The 17566-nt window shown below is 32.9% G+C and overlaps 1 protein-coding gene across 7 annotated transcripts in view; it reads right to left on the reverse strand.

Annotated features, from left to right (window-relative positions):
- OXR1 (oxidation resistance 1) overlaps positions 1–17566 on the reverse strand; it is a gene marked incomplete at both ends in the record, with an annotated part of 174349 nt that overhangs the window by 31779 nt on the left and 125004 nt on the right. For 4 of the 7 annotated variants that reach the window (XM_084230229.1, XM_084230227.1, XM_084230225.1 and 1 more), the window contains 6 exons: positions 362–1116; positions 4037–4221; positions 7823–7969; positions 8362–8478; positions 9642–9749; positions 10887–10969. In XM_084230229.1, the coding sequence (XP_084086355.1) occupies positions 362–1116; positions 4037–4221; positions 7823–7969; positions 8362–8478; positions 9642–9749; positions 10887–10969 (1395 nt within the window). Of the gene's footprint in view, positions 1–361; positions 1117–4036; positions 4222–7822; positions 7973–8361; positions 8479–9641; positions 9750–10886; positions 10970–17566 lie in introns of all 7 variants that reach the window. The other 3 variants (XM_084230228.1, XM_084230226.1, XM_084230224.1) reach the window with 1 other exon arrangement.

Genomic DNA, 17566 nt, shown 5'->3' on the forward strand with positions numbered 1-17566 from the left:
ATTAGGATATTATAAATGCAATCAAAAACAAGACATTTTCCAAGAGGTAACATACCAAAAACTAAAAGAAAAGGGAAAATCAAAGGTAGTACAGAGCTTATAGTTATAATTAAGATCTTGCTAAAGGACAGAATGCAGTAAGTCAGGAATGTGTGAACATGGTGGAAAAGATGTGTACAATCCACTGTGGAATTAAAAAAAAAAAGACATTAGAATCCAAAGAATATATAGTTACCCCAAGGGAAGTATCAGTCAAAGGTCATTAGGTAATATTTCAGTGGCCTAAGGCCTTTTGAATCAGGGAGGAAAAAGGCAAACACGCAATAATATGTACTAACTTTATATACTCTATCCAACTTACCTTCTCTTTCTGCAGATGCTATTTTATGCTTAATTTCTTTTTGAGACACCTGTTGAATATTTTCCCTTTGTTGTTTAGTTTGTTGCATAGTATGAGTTTTCCAGAGTTTCCGTAGCTCTTCTACTTCTGTCTCTGAGTCCTGATTTTGATCCCTTCCTTGTTTGGCTTTGTGGACAGTTAGTTTTTGTTTGAATTCTGTTGCTTCTCCACAAGGCGTATTTTCTTGTATAGCCTCTTCCTGGTGTGATGAATTCTCATTAAGAAGAAAATCCTGGTCTGTGTTACCTTTCATACTTATACTTCTTTCTTTAAGGTTTGATATTTCTTGTAAATTTTCTGTAGCCTGACCTCCTTCCTTAGTGGCCATTTCAAGATTATTTATATCAGTTTTATGAGGAAGAGTTCCAACTTCATTTGTAGAATGTCCAGATTTTAAGTGATTAGGAAGACCAGAAGACTCTGATGTAACTGCCAAACATTCTACTCCAGTCTGACTGACAGTCTTCACAGATTCTGATGACGCACCAGATGATTTATCTTGTCGCAACTCATCTGACGAGATAAGCTCCTCTCGAATAGGGGAGAGTTCTGATTCTGTGAACACATCTTCAGAAAGAGACTCCTCTGTGCTCCTAGGAGCAGTGCTGGCACTATCATTACCTGCATCACGGATTCTTGAGTCTATTTCATCAGCATTACCTCTTGTAATTTTCTTTAAATGGCAGAAGTCTCTTTCTGAAAATTGATCTAGCTCTCTGTTAGCAAACAAAAGTAAAAGTTGTTAGACTTTTAACATTGTTTAATTGCTTATATCATTTCCCACAAAACACTGAATATCACTAAAAAGACTTAAAGGATGTAGCATCTATCTCTTAACAGCATTATCAAAAATTTGACTTACTCGTACAAGCAACAATCAAGTTTTTGCACTAATTGTTTACAATCTGGGAAACATAAATGTAAGATTTCCTGAAGTAATCTATTAAAGATTAAGTTAATGACCTAAGTTTTGGATGAAAATATAATTCTAAACTAAAATTTAGTCACTGACAGGAAAATGAAAAATAAGCTTAGATAAAATCTGATTAAATTTTTAAATGCCTTAATAAAGTAAAAATACACTAATATTATACCTAGGTGCACATACATGTGCACACATATAAATATACATACATACAGTTTATTTATAGCTAAACAAAGATTAAAATATATGTCTCAAAGGTAAAGCGAAAACCAACTTGAACAGAACTAAAGCAAAAGTACTGTGAGGAATTCTCCAGGCTACCAAAACAACTCTTAATAACAGTTCTGAGAGAATTTGTCAGCTAGAGAGTTTCGATATTAGGTAGCTGAATGTTTCAAAGTTACATGTAGCTCTCCATATTTAAAAGCAATTGTATATGTAAGCACTTAACGTTAAAAATTAGATAGTTTAAGTTCTGGGAACTCAAGAAAAACATCTATAGCATAAAATACAATTCAGTAACTTAAAATGATAGTTAAAAGTAGTCTGTTATAAATAGAAACTGCATGAATTTCTAGTAGGAAAAACATTAACAATGCCAGCATGAAAACAGAAAAGACTGAGTGCAAGTTAACACAAAATAATTGGCTATGGATGGTGAAGTTAGAGAACTCTTCTACTCTTTGGTATTTTTAAAATTTTCTATAATGAGTACATGTAATTTTTATAACTAGGATAAGTAAAATTTATTTTTTAAATATTTATTATTTGAAGTCCAAATCATATTTGTGACTCCTGCGCCCTCTAATTCACCTTGATAAAACCAGCATTTACTTTGTACTATTAAATGTATAATAATGCCATCTACTGGTGAGACACTCAAAGTGCATATGTAACATCTTAGAACTTGGCAATAGTTTTGAAAAATTATCTGTATGTTTAGTAAGATCCTTAGGTAAGAGATAAAAGCTAACAAACCTAATAGATAGTGCTAAAACCTATAGTTATTATTAAAGCTAGCAAACCTGACAGTGCTAATAACCAATAGTTACAGTTAACTATATACCCTATAGTTATTAACTTTCAGTGTCAAAATGCTGAAAGACTACATATTACTTATGCCAACGATGCAGTTACTGTTCATTATGGCTCCAGAACATTATCTTTAAAATCAACTTCCAGCAGCATAATATAGAAGAAAACTAAACAAATCTTACACATCATTTTCGCCATCATGGTATTTCTTTGCAAAACCCCTTGCTTTTATCTGATTTGTTTGCAAAGAATGTTTTAAATCAAATCATAAGGCAGAAACTGAAAAACATTTCTTCTTGAAGGAAATTTTTTAAATGTCTGTATCAAATGCATGGTCTTTCCAGGTGACATTCTATATGATAAAACAGTGATTTCCAAATGGCGGAGTCCTACAGTATCCTTGGAAAATGGTTACGGCTTATTCAGCATAAGAGAAAATCAAATATCATAATCCAATGGAAAAGCAGGGCAAAAGAAAATGAATCTTAACAATGGCCAACTATATATATACGTACATGATTTTTGTTTCTCTCTTAATCTTCCGTTCTACCTTTTCCTTATCCCTCCACCCAATCCAATAATCCTTATTTGTTGAAACTGACATTAGATGATGATTCATGAAAGAGCAGACAACAGTATGTCCTAGAAATTATCTACACCTCTAAAGATGGGCTCAATGCCAAAATAATATCTACTGGATGAAACGTATTCATCTATTGGATGAAATGTATTTAAAGTCTCCATTATTTATTCTATCACCGATAACCTAACAATTCAATTAGTCTACGTCAGAAACAAAAACAATTTGCTTTTCTTATCCTCTGATGAATGTAGTTCTGTTCTACAGGGTTAACTTTAAAATAGCTATCATTATCTCCACAGGCTAAAAAGGGATATAAATCTCAATATTTATAAAGACAGTTTTTAAACCATATGAAGGATGGAGTTCTTTTCTATTGTACACTTTCTACTTCTTCCTTCCACTGTATACTTATCTTTTACCTCCTTTTATTTCTTATCCCCTTTTTCCTGCTCTGGTCATTCCTTTGTCTCAACACATTACTTTCAAAGGCTCTAACAACTTGTACATGGTTTCAAACCTGTTCTATCATACAAATATCCTAGACAGTATATTTCAAGGTTAACTATTTAAATTTGTGCAATTTGCGATGTCTTCTCTCTTCTATAATTTTCCTGAGGAAGAAGGGTGCAGGCATATAATTAAGAAATAAAAAGAAGAGACAATGCTGTGACTATAGTGATGTCAGGTCTTTGCTCACCTGGCCTCCCTCAAATCCCTCATCCAATCCTTCAGACACTTCTGAAGAAAATTTAAAAATTAGCTTTAATTACTTACGTAACATAAAATTATTCAGAGAAATACCCTAGTGTTTTAATGCTTCATCTTAATGCCTAAAAACTGCTAACATTGCATTAAATAAGTACTATAGGTTAATTTTAAATACGTGATTATCTAACCAAATATACAAATGTAAATCTAAAACAATTCCTAATTACTCTAGGTACATTGGTAATATCTTTTCAACACTCCATATACTTTGTTTCATTTATCGATAATGTAGAAAGAACTAAGGTAAAACTAATAAAATATTATTAGACCAGAGTGAACTATCCAGATGCAATAAAATTGCAAATGAGTAAAATACCACTCTTACATGGGTAAGGATTCCTTTATTTTGCTATCCAAAATCTCTTTGTACATTGCAGCTGACATCACCTCTTCCATTGGACACATGATGCCATATTCCTCACAGCCATTTTCTTGAACCAAGGGGTCAGTTTTATGAGGATCAAACATTATATTATTTGGTGTAACTAGCAGCACACCACTGACTGTGCCCTAAGATGAGAAAAGAAAATAATGTTTAATCTTAAAAGTTTAAATTTTCAAAAAGTATTCTAGCTATTTTTACTATTTTTCTTCAGATGTCAGACCATCAACTAAATATAAAAGACTTATATTCAAACTCTGGCATTCTCATGAAAATTTTTTTAAGTAAAATCCAAATTTTCCCAGTAAATTCTCCTCTTTAGAAGAGGCAAAATACAAAAGATATCATAGTCACCCTAAAACGATAGAGGAATTTAAATTTGCAGCTTAGTAAAATACTGAGTTATAGCCAAAAAATAATTCAGTTGTGCAAGAAAGGAATGCAAAAAGTCCTGAAAAGCTTAATTTTTACTTAATTTGCATATACTGCTTCCTGTGTTGCTTCTTCACTATAGGTATCAAATGTAGTTTCATGTACACATGGCAGGTTTAATAAATAATGTGTTGATAATTCAATAGATTATGGAAGTACAATAGTATAATTTTTTAAAAATATGTTTTAAAAAAATCTGCCTACAATGTTTTAAAAATATGTTTTAAAAAAAACTGCCTACAATGGAGCCTTGGGCAAGTCAAGCCTCAGGCACTCAGTTTCTTCATTTGCTAAATTAGGTAAATTCAATGACTTCTAGGGTACACTGTAAGCAATTTAATTGTGAAAAGCTATGAAATTTTAAATATATTTTTACAAATAGCAATATTTACAAAGAGTCCACTACTTTTATTTTATAAATGGACAAATGAAAGTCCACAGGAAGCCAATTTCATTAATATTGGTTAATATTTTTTGCATGCTTTGGATATGTTTTTATCTTCACAATTATAACTCTGAGTACACTGATGAGGAAACTAAGATTAAGAGATGTTAAGAACATGATTTAAATAATAAATAACATAATTAATAAATGGTGGAATCAAGATTCAAAATCCAGGTACAATCCCTGCCTTTTACTATAATCCCTCTGCATCTAAGTCACAAACTAAAATCACTCCAACTCAAGTCCTAATTATTCTTTAGTCCCATTTTTTATCTCAGTTTAACTCCAATAACACTATATTTAAGTGCAAAAATGACAAAAATCTAAAAATAAACCAAATAATTACTCAAAGTTGTCTTTTTTTCTGAAGCCAGTAACAAAAAGAAAAATTAAATCCTGCTTGGTTTGATATCACACTGTCCTGTCCTTCCAATTTCCATATTTAGCTCTGTGAATTTATCTGGCTAAATTTCATTTTATTTTTATTGAGGTAACAGCCCAGGATCATACCTCTTCAGATGCAAGTCACCACACCCAACACCAAATCACTCAGATTCATAGTCCTCCATCAGAGTCCATTTGGCTCCCTATTCCTTTTGCTCTCCACCCTTCCCTTCCTCCTCAGGTAGTTTAAATGTAAAAACTTAGAACAGATAATATTACTATTAAAAATAAGAAAGTAAAAAATAGAAAATTCTACTAAAAATGGTCATCCAATCAAATTAGAAAAAGCTATTGCAGATATTCAAGATAATAAAACATGCTATTCACTTATAGTAATTGCAAGCAATATTGGAGAGAAGAATGTGTGTGTGCATGTGTACACACACATATTTTCTGGTGAGAAAAAGAGAATCAATTTGAAACTGAATAATGTGTCTTTTAGTTCAGATAACTAACTAAGGAATAACTTTATACAAACCACAACCTAGTCATCTTTTGATCAATATTTTAAATAGATTCAAATGCATCAGTTTGTATTCCTGGATCACACACCAACTCAAATCAATGAGAGATGGTAAAGTGTCGTGTAAGGACATTTACATTGTCAGGGGAAGTGCAAGAGATAGGTAATTGAAAGTAGAGTGTATACAGTGTAACAAACCATAAAAACTTCCAATCTTTCTCTGTCTCACCATCTCAACTTAATTTGAGAAATAAATTTAAATAACCTATAAAGATTAAGGAAACCTCATTCTTGATTTTTATAAATTCCACATGAGCTTTAGTGGTAAATGGTGGTATAATATTTGGTTCACTCACATATTACATTTATATTTATCACTTTTACATTAAAAAAAACTGATTATAAGGTATACATGACAGAAAAGTTCAGTGTAATGGTAAGTGCTGTAAAGTCACTACATATGCTAATACTATAGTCTTAATAGTGTAACCATAGAAATCATTTGGAAAAACTCTCAAAATTGTACTTCTACTTCTTAGATGAGAAGGCACTTAAAGCTCTACACCTTAAAATGGCATTGATAAATTTGCTAATGTTACTTTCCAGGAATCCACACTTATACACTACTACTTAAAAGCTAAACTATATTATTCTAGCTGCTTTTCCTGTACAAAAAAAAGAGAGGAACAAATACTTGAAGAAATAAACATTTTCAAATTTGATAAAAACTGTAAACAAATACCAAGAAACTGAGTGAAACCCAAGCAGAACAAATAAGAAAAACACACCAGACACATCATAATCAAATTGTTTACAGTCTGTGTTATAGAGAGTACTTTAAATGTAACAACTGAAGGAAACAATGTTTTGTACAGAATACGAAATATAAAAATAATAGAAAACTTCTCTTCAGAAACAGTTTAAGTCAGAAAACAGCAGAGTGCTAAAGAAGCATCTTAAAAGTTCAGAAAGAAAAAAGAAAGCCCTGTCCACCTAAAATTCAATGCTCAATGATAACTTTCAAAAGTAAAATGTCAAAGGTATAACGATAGTGAATAAGTTTATGAAAAGATTCTCAATATCAAAAGTCATTAGGAAAATGCAAATTAAAACAGAGCTACCAGAAAAGACCAATTAGCATAGTGAAAATATAAAACACTGACAGCACTGAATGTTGGCAAGTTGTAGACTAGCAACTCTCTTCATTGGTGGTAGAAATGCTAAATAGTATAGTCACTTTGGAGGACAATTTAGTAATTTCTTACAAAGCTAAATGTAGAATATAATGCAGCAATCTAATACATGATCTAGCAATCATACTCCATAGTATTTACCCCACAAAAAATAAAAATATATTTCTACACCAAACTTGCATATGAATGTTTATAGCAGGTGTTTTACTAGGTGCCCAAACTTGAAAGCAACCAAGATGTCTTTCAATAGATGAATGGATAAACTGTGGTACATCTATAAAATGAAAATATTATTCAGCAATAAGAAAGGTATTGTCAAGCCACAAAATAAATGTATATTTGGAAACTGTGAACTTAGTAACCTTTCCTGAAAATTTCTTTTTCCCATAAAGAAGTAATAGGGCTACCTATTTTACAGGATTATTTTAACTTGATAAAATGACATGTCATAAAGTTTCTGGCATATAGTAGATATTCTATAAATAGTAGTATTTATGTGTGGTCATTTTATATCAGTTTTTAAAAAAATCTACAAAAAAACAAATGAGCTGTACCTAATTTAGCAATGATTCAGATCACCAGACTATAAGATACATGCAAGGTCTAGAATAAACTTATAGTTTCACCAATACATTTTTTAAACATTCAATTATTTGCTGATGTTACTGACTTAAAATGTAAATGTCAAGCTGTCAAAATTCAGTAATAAATAAATCATGATTAAAAGCTTTTTCCTAAAAATTATTTATTACCTTGCCACAGGTAACATATTTACAATTAATTTTAAGAAATTTCTCAGTAAATGCTTCTTCCTCTTCAGAAGTTGAAGATACAACTCGTGCAGGCCGAATACCAGTAAAAGTAGATGGAGTTGGTTCTTTTGGGTGGACTACATCAGGATTCTTAAAAAAAAAAAAGATACTTCAGAGAACTAAGTAAGTACATTAAAGTCAAATGAATAGCCTGCACCAAGAAATATAATTCCTTCTAATTACAATCAGGAAATCAGTCTAAAATATTATGTAAAGTAAGCTAGGAATGGCACTTAAAAAAAAACAAACATTCAATGAAGAGCTCTAACAGTCTGAATTTATATTTTTAATGAGTTTTATTTTTTATTTATTTTTTTTTAATGAGTTTTAAACTGGTGTGCATGTATTCATTTGGAGAAGTCTGAGAACTATGTCCCTTGTAATCTCACTTTGCATGCGTGAGTGCTCACACAGAAAACTCTCTCTCACATACAGTGAAATTTTTTCATAGCTATTTTCTGGAAAGTAGGGACACTTACAGTGGTAGTCTTATCAAATTCAGCCTCAGATGATGTTGGTGACAGAGGACTTATGGGGCTTAGAGATGGAGAGCTCTCAACACTGGAGACATATTCAGGATCAGGAACATATAAAACCTGTAAAAAATCATTCACACAAAAATTCAGTCAAACTAAAATTTTAGTAGTCAGAAGATCTTTTATAAGTTCCATGACCTTCTGCAGAAAATAGAAAAAAACAAAAATGTTTTGATTTTAAAGAATATGTATTGTCATAATTTCTACACTGTAAAAAAAAAAAGTATTCAAATTAATTTAGATTAGTTTGATAATTCTCATAAACCGTGGGTGTATATATATATTTTTTAAAGATTTATTTATTTATTTATACAAGCAGTGGGCACAGTCAGAAGCGCGGGAGGGTGAGAGAATTCACCAGAGCCAGAGCAGGGAGCAGAACAGGCAGAAGGACCGAAGCACACTGCTGAGGGGAGCAGCGGGCGGCAGGTCTCCGCGCCATGTGAGACCCATGTGAGACCCTCGCCAGCGGCTCAGGATCAAACTGGCGCTGCAGAGGCTGCAGACAGCTTCGGGCAGCTTCGCAGTCCAGTGCTCAACTGCTGCGCCACCAGAGGAGGCCCTACCGTGGGTATATTTTTAAAGGCAATCTAGCCATAGCAAAATTTTGTATACTTTCACTCAGCAAATTAACTTCTAAGACTTTAGTCTACAAAAATACCAACATAAGAAAAAGAGATAGGTACAAGTGTTGACTACAGCAATATTTACAATAGTAAAAGAGGAAAAAAAAACAGTTTAAAGCTTTTGTGACTAATCTACAACAATATATTGCAATATTATACAAATGAACAAGTGTGAAATCACATTGTGTTTAAATCGAACATTCACTAAATATCAAGTTAAATTAAAAAAAAAGAGTAAGAGTAAAGATTAGACTTTCTGGAAAAGATACAAATTGGTAACTGAGGTTGCTTCTGGAAAAGGAATTGAGATAGAACACTTACCTTTAAAAATGTTTGGACTTTTTATCATGTACATGTACTGCTTTATATATTTTTGAAAGTTCTTTAAATCTACATTTGAAAAGATAATTCACATTTTTTCGATATTTATTAAGAAAAATTCATATGTATATAAGTAATAGTTAATTTTCTCTTTTAGAGTCAATAAGACTTAAAGAATGCATACAATTATTCTTCTCAATGTTTCAATATTTTAAACTATATTGCAATGGAAACTTCTATATATTAAAATACCAATGCATAAAAAAAAAAATATACCTGTCCAGTAACCACTGCTCGGGAGAATAACTTATTTAATTGAACAAGTTCGTTGGGTGTTGTATCAAATTTCAGGGCTATACTATTCAAAGAATCCCTCGATTCAACCTGTTTAAAAGAAAAAAAAATGATTTTAATCTGTTTAGACAAAAACTAAACTATTAGCAAAGTGAGAAGGAAGGATAATGGACTGTGGGTGTCTTGGTGGTGGGTGAGACATGGTAACATACACCTGAAGGGGGTGATCCTAGATCTCTATTTCATATACAAAGTTTTAAATCAAAGTTACTTTAATTAAAAAAAATTAAAAATTGTATGAATTTAGACTTACAATGGTAATACAGAACTATAAAGACAAGAAAGAAACTCGAAAAACAATCTAAAAAAGAAAGATTACCTAGAAATGATCACAAAAAGACAATAGAGGGACATAATTTCTCAATAATTTCTTTAAAGGTTCATGGAAGGTAAGATTCAAACCAAGTATAAGGTTTCATGATGACACAAATGCATATATTGTTCAAAAATGCTATAATCTTATTAATGTTATTATAACATTAAAAAACACAAAACAACATAAAATTAAGTTCAGTTAAAAAATTATAGCATGTGAATATCATCCACAGAATATTTACATTTAATCAAATAAGCAGCACACCACAGTCTAAAGTAGTTTTCTTACTTCAGCTTCCCACAGTACCCAGAAATGTGAAAAATTCACTGCAGGGAGATAAGAGGGTCATTTCAAGAACATAGAAAAAAAGCTCTATTTTCAGAGCTGAAGAAATTTAGCTATAAATTAGTATAAATAATCTAATGTGAGAGGTTAATGTGGAAGATTAATATCAATTTACCTTTTAAATTGTTTATCTCATTATCATTATCGTTATCGCTGCTGGGAACCTGATTTTCACATTTTTAAAAATGCAAATATTTTCCTAAAAGCCTAACTTAATAAAAATTATTATAGCACAATAACACTGACTCCCAGTAAACTGGAATCTATACTAAATTAAATTTGGTAAAATTACTATCTTTGTAATATAATAAAATATCTTTATAAGGAAAGGAATCCTAAAATGCAATTAGGAACTTACGACTTATTAAGAAAAGTTGCTGAAAGTGAAGTACAGCTTTTAAAATAGGACGTTAACAATCTTTGTCTTATTTATAGTATAAACAAAGAATGTCCTTTTTAAGACTATTACAAAGATAAGTCAGTTTTTTCAAAAGCAGATAACTTACGGTATATTCAATAGTTCCTTTAGGTTTCTGAAAAGACATTCGTCTCCCGTCTTTCTTGTCTAGGGTCTTCTTTTGGCCAGTGTCTGGAAAAAATTAGGTAAAAATCCTATTAAATTCATCTTCCTTTTAGAGCAATGTCAAGGACTATTAAATAGAGCTCACTGGGAACTTACCTAGTTCACTAGTAATACAGCTTGCTGCCCAGGTTTCTTTGCTCCAAAAGATAAGCAACTAGCAAAAAATTGCTTTAGAAATTGACCAGTAGGAATTGAAACAGTGTAGTAATTGAAAGCAATTCAAAATATAAGTAAGTGGGAGAGAAAGGAAGTTATTGAAAAATGATTATGAATCATGTCTTTCAACACATCTAGCCTGATTATAAGATCTATTATTTTTATTACTATTATTTTATCATTATTATGATTATTACTACCAGTAATTCAAGTCTGAAAAATGTAACTAATAGTCCTTACACACTCACAAAATCTATAATTCTGTAATTAAAGATAGTCTTCTTTATGGAATTGTTTTAAATTATTAAGTTCCTTATTTACACACCTTGAAGAATTAAGATAGTCTTTCATATATAAACACACTTCAAGGCATTTCATTTCAGATAAAGTACCAACTATTTTTCAATTGCTTATTAAATATTTCACTTAAACATGTCATTATCATTCCATATCAATTAAATTCTACTTCAGTGATAACATTCTCATCTATATCTCAGTGAATTGATAAAATGTCACTCCATTTGAAACATTTAAAAATTATTAAAATCAATCTCTAAAAAACTAATAAAAGAAATTAGATAGCAAATATAACAAAATGTTCAATTCATCCCTCATCATTTTTCATGATTAAAACTATAGTTTTCAAAGAAAAATTAATTCCTCTAACCCAAATTGCCTAAAAAATATTTACACCACTCTATCTCTAGCCACCTTAATTGACAATTGACCATACTAGTTTATTCTTATGTACCTAATTAGCTCACTTGGGTTAGTGGTTCTAATGAAGTGTGAAAAAAATAATAATATTATTAATCATCTGAATCCCAAAAATAGTTACACTGCAATGCTTAAAACAAACAAAAACTGTCTTAAAACCTTCTTGACCACCTAGTCTGACCCGGTTCTCTGTCATTAATCACATAGTATCTTTGTCTCCTTCATAGTGATGGAGGACAAGAATAGAAAGACTGGAAAGGAGGTGCCTCAAGACCAGAACCTGACTCACAGGAAAGTGGGGGTTAGAGGGAAATAACATGACCATTAACCTAGCTGTAGAGGTTGTGACCCTAAGGTGCCAAGGCATGAGACCCAAGCAGGATCAGATTGCTGTAGGGAGTGGAGCAAAGACCTGACAGTAAAGATACAGAGATTGGGCCCATCCTGGAATCTCCAGTCCCTTTTGGATTCTGCATGGTTATTCAAAATCAGCAACAAACTGGAGGCTCACAAGGAGTGACCCCTCCCAAACAGAAGAGGACAGTATCAGAGCAGTGTCTCCACAGGCTCGGGGCAGCACTCCCACTCCCCACCTGTGACTATGCTGGTGCCTCTTTTCACCAACTCTCTCCCTCTGCAGGGCAGCAGCCTCCTGCCTGCCCGTGACCTGTACTATGCTAGGGCTTCTCTTCACTGACCTCCCTCAGCGGAGGCTACTCTCCTCAAGGCTGCAGGCCTCTCAGCAAACCTGTCCCTTTCCCTAATAAATCTATTCTTTATATATAATGACCATTTCAGTCTCGTGGAGAAACTCGCCTGGGGAACTCGCTGCGTGCCGCCAAACAGAAAGCTGTGGTGACACCTTTCCCAGAGTGAACCCAAGGGCCCCGCACTAACTCCAGAAACCTCATCAGTAGCATTTGTAGTTTTAATTTTCCACTTATTTTAACTCTCTTTCACTAAAAACTTTAAGCTATAAAACGCCACACCTTCCTTGTTCCATAATGCCTCCTCAATGCCTAACAAAAAGGGCCTACATAAGGCAAACATTGAATTTGAATTAGCTAATGTTCTAAAACAACAACTGTTTGTACCTAGAAAACCACAATTCTTATAGTGTCATTAATTTTCTGTAAAGAAGGAATTATGGTTCGTTTATTAAAACCACAGATAGACAGACTACTTGACTGTCCTAAATATTTAAAGAACACTTAAAATCTGAGGAGAAATAAAAGAGGAAAACATGCATGGAAAAACAGACAAAAGGTATGGATCAGAAAATTCACAAGAAAATATAAAAATGCCTTTACTATACTGAGATAACATTTCTAATATATGAGAGATTGGTAAATGTTCAAAAGATATACCACATTCTGTTTGGATGTAGAAAAGGAGGCAATCTACATTTATGGTATAAATGCAAAATGTACACTTCTTGTGGAGAGGAGTATTATTTTTGCCTATCGCTATATTCTATTTTCTTCCTCCACTGAAAAGCATATTTATTTATTTTAAAGATTTATTTATTCATGCATACAAGAACCAGGGTACAGGCCAGATGTGCAGGGGGGTGAGAAGATTCACCAGAGACAGAGCGGGGAACAGAACAGGCAGACTGACTGAAATACACTGCTGAGGGGAGCAGCAGGCAAGACAGGAGAGGTCTGCTGCGCCATGTGGGATTCTCGCCTGCCAGCCTGCATTGAACCTACACTGCAGAGGCTGACTGCGGACAGCTCCACAGCACTGTGCCACCAGGGGAAGCCCTGTGCCAACGGCCTGTGCCACCAGGGAAAGCCCTAAAGAACATATTTAAATTTGTTATGATAAAACAAATTATTAAGACAATATTAAATAGTAATTTATATGTTATTTCGTGAACAGCAGAGGGAGCCAAATGGTTCCTATTTTGCAATTTAAACTTTGAAAATAATACAAAATACAATTACAGATTGCTTTTAACTAATAATATGCATCTCTCCTTAATTGATTTTAGGAATAGCCATTAGTCTACATTTACTTGCCTAAGAGTACCCTTTTCAATGTTTGTTTCATAATATCCCAAGAATTCATTAAAACATTTAATCACAGTGAAATGTGTAACTGCTCTATCATTTTTAAGAGTTCACCAAAGTAAGAAAACTAAAATACCAGCTTTCCACAGTTTAAAGCTTGACATGCACTGAAAATATTCACTTTCATAATTTCAAATGATAAAATATGGTGTAATAATTATTATAAAAATAGTTTTTAATAACCATTGGTAAAACATTTACTCATAAAGATGAGTACCAGAGCACAATGAGATGATTCCCTCTATCATTATGAAAATATAATCACAATAATTTTTTTAAGATTTATTTATTTATACATAAAGAGCTGGGGTACAGGCGGAGGTGTGGAGGGTGAGAGGATTCACCAGAGACAGAGTGGGGAACAGAACAGGCAGACTGACCAAAATACACTGCTGAGGGGGGCAGTGGGTGAGTCAGGAGAGGTCTGCTGTGCCATGTGGGTAGCTCCCTGGCTGGGGATCGAACTTGTGCTGCAGTGGCTGTGGATAGCTTCACAGAGCTGTGCTTAACCCTTTGCACCACCAGGGAGGCCCCTAATCACAATTATTGAGACTTGAAAGTAAACAAAGCTGTTACCTAATCCAGTTTCTTACCTGCTATGTTTATAACAACCTTTCAAAGATAGCTGCCAACAAATTTGAATCTAGATTTGCAGAAGGGAAAGAATCCTATTCCTCTTCCTCACAAAAGGTATTACAGTTTAGAAATATATACATATTTGTGGTTTATTTAGTAATCAAACAATAGTTAACACCAAATATCTAGTACATCCAGGCATTGTATTATTTCACATTTATTATCATCTAGTTCATCAACTCTACAAAGTAGGCATCATTTTATGACCATTTTACAACTGAGAAAACTGAAGCAATTTTTGATAATTACAATTGGGGGAGAGTGTTAATGGTATCTAATGGGTAGAGGCCAAGGATGCTGCTAAAAATCTTGTGCTAACTAAACAAAAGCACGCAATCGTCCCTACTCACCAAAGAATTATCTATCCCATAATGTCAATATTGTCAAGGCTGAAATATATCCAGCAATTATTTATTATTTTTACTGATTTTATTAATCAGTAATTTTATTAATTACAGTATTGATGATAAAATATTGATTTTATTGATTATAATATTATTTGTTAATTTTCCATCTCCTCTCATTAATTTGGAAATTTTAACAATTCACTTAGTGGTCAGCCTAGAGATTACAGCCTGAATTTCTGACTTATCGCAGTCTAATAATTAGTACTTTTATCTTCTTTCTGGACAATTCAACTTAAAAGCTGTGTGCCCCTGCAAAGACTTAAATGCATTAGTTATTACAGATTTTACTTTCATGTGTGTATAAAAAACAGTATATGACACTATTTTTCTAGACAATCAACATTTACTTTGCCCTCAGATTTATCAGTTTTATTATATGTCTGGGTAACTACACAGGAAACAGAGTTCTTAGTTGACAGGTACTTCCCCCTGCCTTTTTGTTTCCACAGCTTATTGAAAAAAATCTATTGTCAATCGTATTGCTACATCAATGACTACTTACTCTGATGACTTTATAAGATTTACCAGCTTTGGTGGAATTTGCACTGAATCCACAAAGCGTTTATAGGACTGTTTAAACCTGTGAATTACAGTATTTTATCAGTTTTGAAGTTTTCAGCCATTCTCTCTTTAAATGTTTCTGCCCCATTTCTCTCTCCTCTCCTTCCGGGACTCCACTATCCATAAGTAACAACTATTTAATGTAATCTTGTATAAAGTTTACCCTATATTTTCCATCCTTTTTATTCTGGGCTTATTTATTCCCTCTCTCTTTATTCTGAATTTTTTCTTCTGATGTATCAATTCATGCATGAATTCTCTTCTTTGGTGGCTAATTTGCTGCTGAATCTATTCACAAAGATCCTAACTGAAGGATTACATTGCTCAATTCCTAGTTATTCTTTTTTAAACTATTTTCCTACAAATTTCTCAGTTAGCTCAGAATTTTCAACATAGCTATTTAAAATCTGATAACAACAGTATTCATTATTCCTATGGGTCTGTTTCTCATGTCTTGTCAAACATCTAATTATATTTGGTATGCTGAATATTAAATTTGCAAAACTGCATATAGGCAGAATTTGACACATAGAAAGCTATATTTCTCCAGAAGGAATTATTGTATGCTTTTCCCAAACCCCTGAAGACTCTAAGAATATTAGATCTTTTTCATGAAATTACAGGAATGATGATTTGAAGTTGACTGATCAAGTTTCACTACTTCAGTTTTTGGTTATTGCTAAGGCACAGCGCTTTGAGGTCCTAAGTTAGAGTTGTTCACTCTTCACCTATGATGGCGCTTGTCTGTCCCTATACCCTTGCTTAGGTTGTCAAAAATCAACTATTTTTAAAGATTAATTTATGCATACAAGAGAGCTGGGGTGAAGGCCGGAGGTGTGGGTGGGTGAGAGGAGACAGAGTGGGGAGACAGAACAGGCAGACTGACTGAAATGCACTGCTGTGGGTACCAGCGAGAGTCAAGGAGAGGTCTGCTGTGCCATGTGGATGACCTCCCTAGCAGGGATTGAACTAGTGCTACAGTGGCTGCCAATAGCATGATAGTGCTGAGACTTAACCCCTTGCGCCACCAGGGAGGCCCCTCAAAATCAACATTTAATCACTAATTTGTTGTTTCTGGAACCAACACATTCCCCAGGGAAGAAGCAATCCCAAACTGGAATTGCTCCTTGGGCCTCTGTCCTCACACAGATCTTATCTAGCCTTATCAAGTACCATTTTAATACCCTTGTTAAAATTTGTTTTCACCCAGTTTTTAAAATTATTCTCAGCAGAAGAGTATGACTCACCTACCTTGCTTTTACCAGACTATTAAGTCCCAAAATATGTTTAAGCAAAGAATTGACAGGACAGTATCAGAACTTTGTATTTTTGAATCATATACAGTGTTGTAAACCATTTTTACCTTAATTTTTTAGAAGAGAAAAAATGATAATTTGGTAATAAAATGAGAAAGGCAAACTAGAAGAAGAAAGCAAACATGGAAACCAAAACCAAAAATAGTATGAAATCCAGTTTTAATTTGTTGGAAGACCCCTAACAGAATTGATTATGATAATTTTGATAGTAGCTACTAATAAAAATTTTGATGATTTAAAAACTTTGAGCTGGAAGTCTTTAATATTTTAAAAGCATCTTCCAAACTAAAAACATATGCTGATTACAACTTTTCTAATTAATTGATCCCTTCTATAATGAGGTAATATAAGGGGGAAAATACCTATATATTCAAATTTTCACTTGTTATTGATTTCTAATTAATAATTAAAACAAAGATTTTTTTTTTAATGTCCTTAATTTTTCCTTCACTTTGTGACCATCTGCCTCTAGATATCTGCCTATCGTTTTGCTTCTTTCATAACTAAACTTCTGGGAGTTAAGAGTCTACTTTCACTATCCTTATTTCATCACCTCCTACTGATTCCTGAATGCACTGTAATGACGTCTCTCTTGCTTTAGCAAAGAATAAACTAAGTGGCAACTTTAATGGGCTTTCCCAATTTTATTTGATCTTTGGAAGCATCAAATTTATTCCTTCTCAATGCTCACCTTTCCCTTTATTTGGAAACATGTCACACTGCTGTTGCTTTCCT

The sequence above is a fragment of the Talpa europaea genome (assembly GCF_964194135.1).
Source record: "Talpa europaea genome assembly, chromosome: 3".
Lineage (NCBI taxonomy): Eukaryota > Metazoa > Chordata > Mammalia > Eulipotyphla > Talpidae > Talpa > Talpa europaea.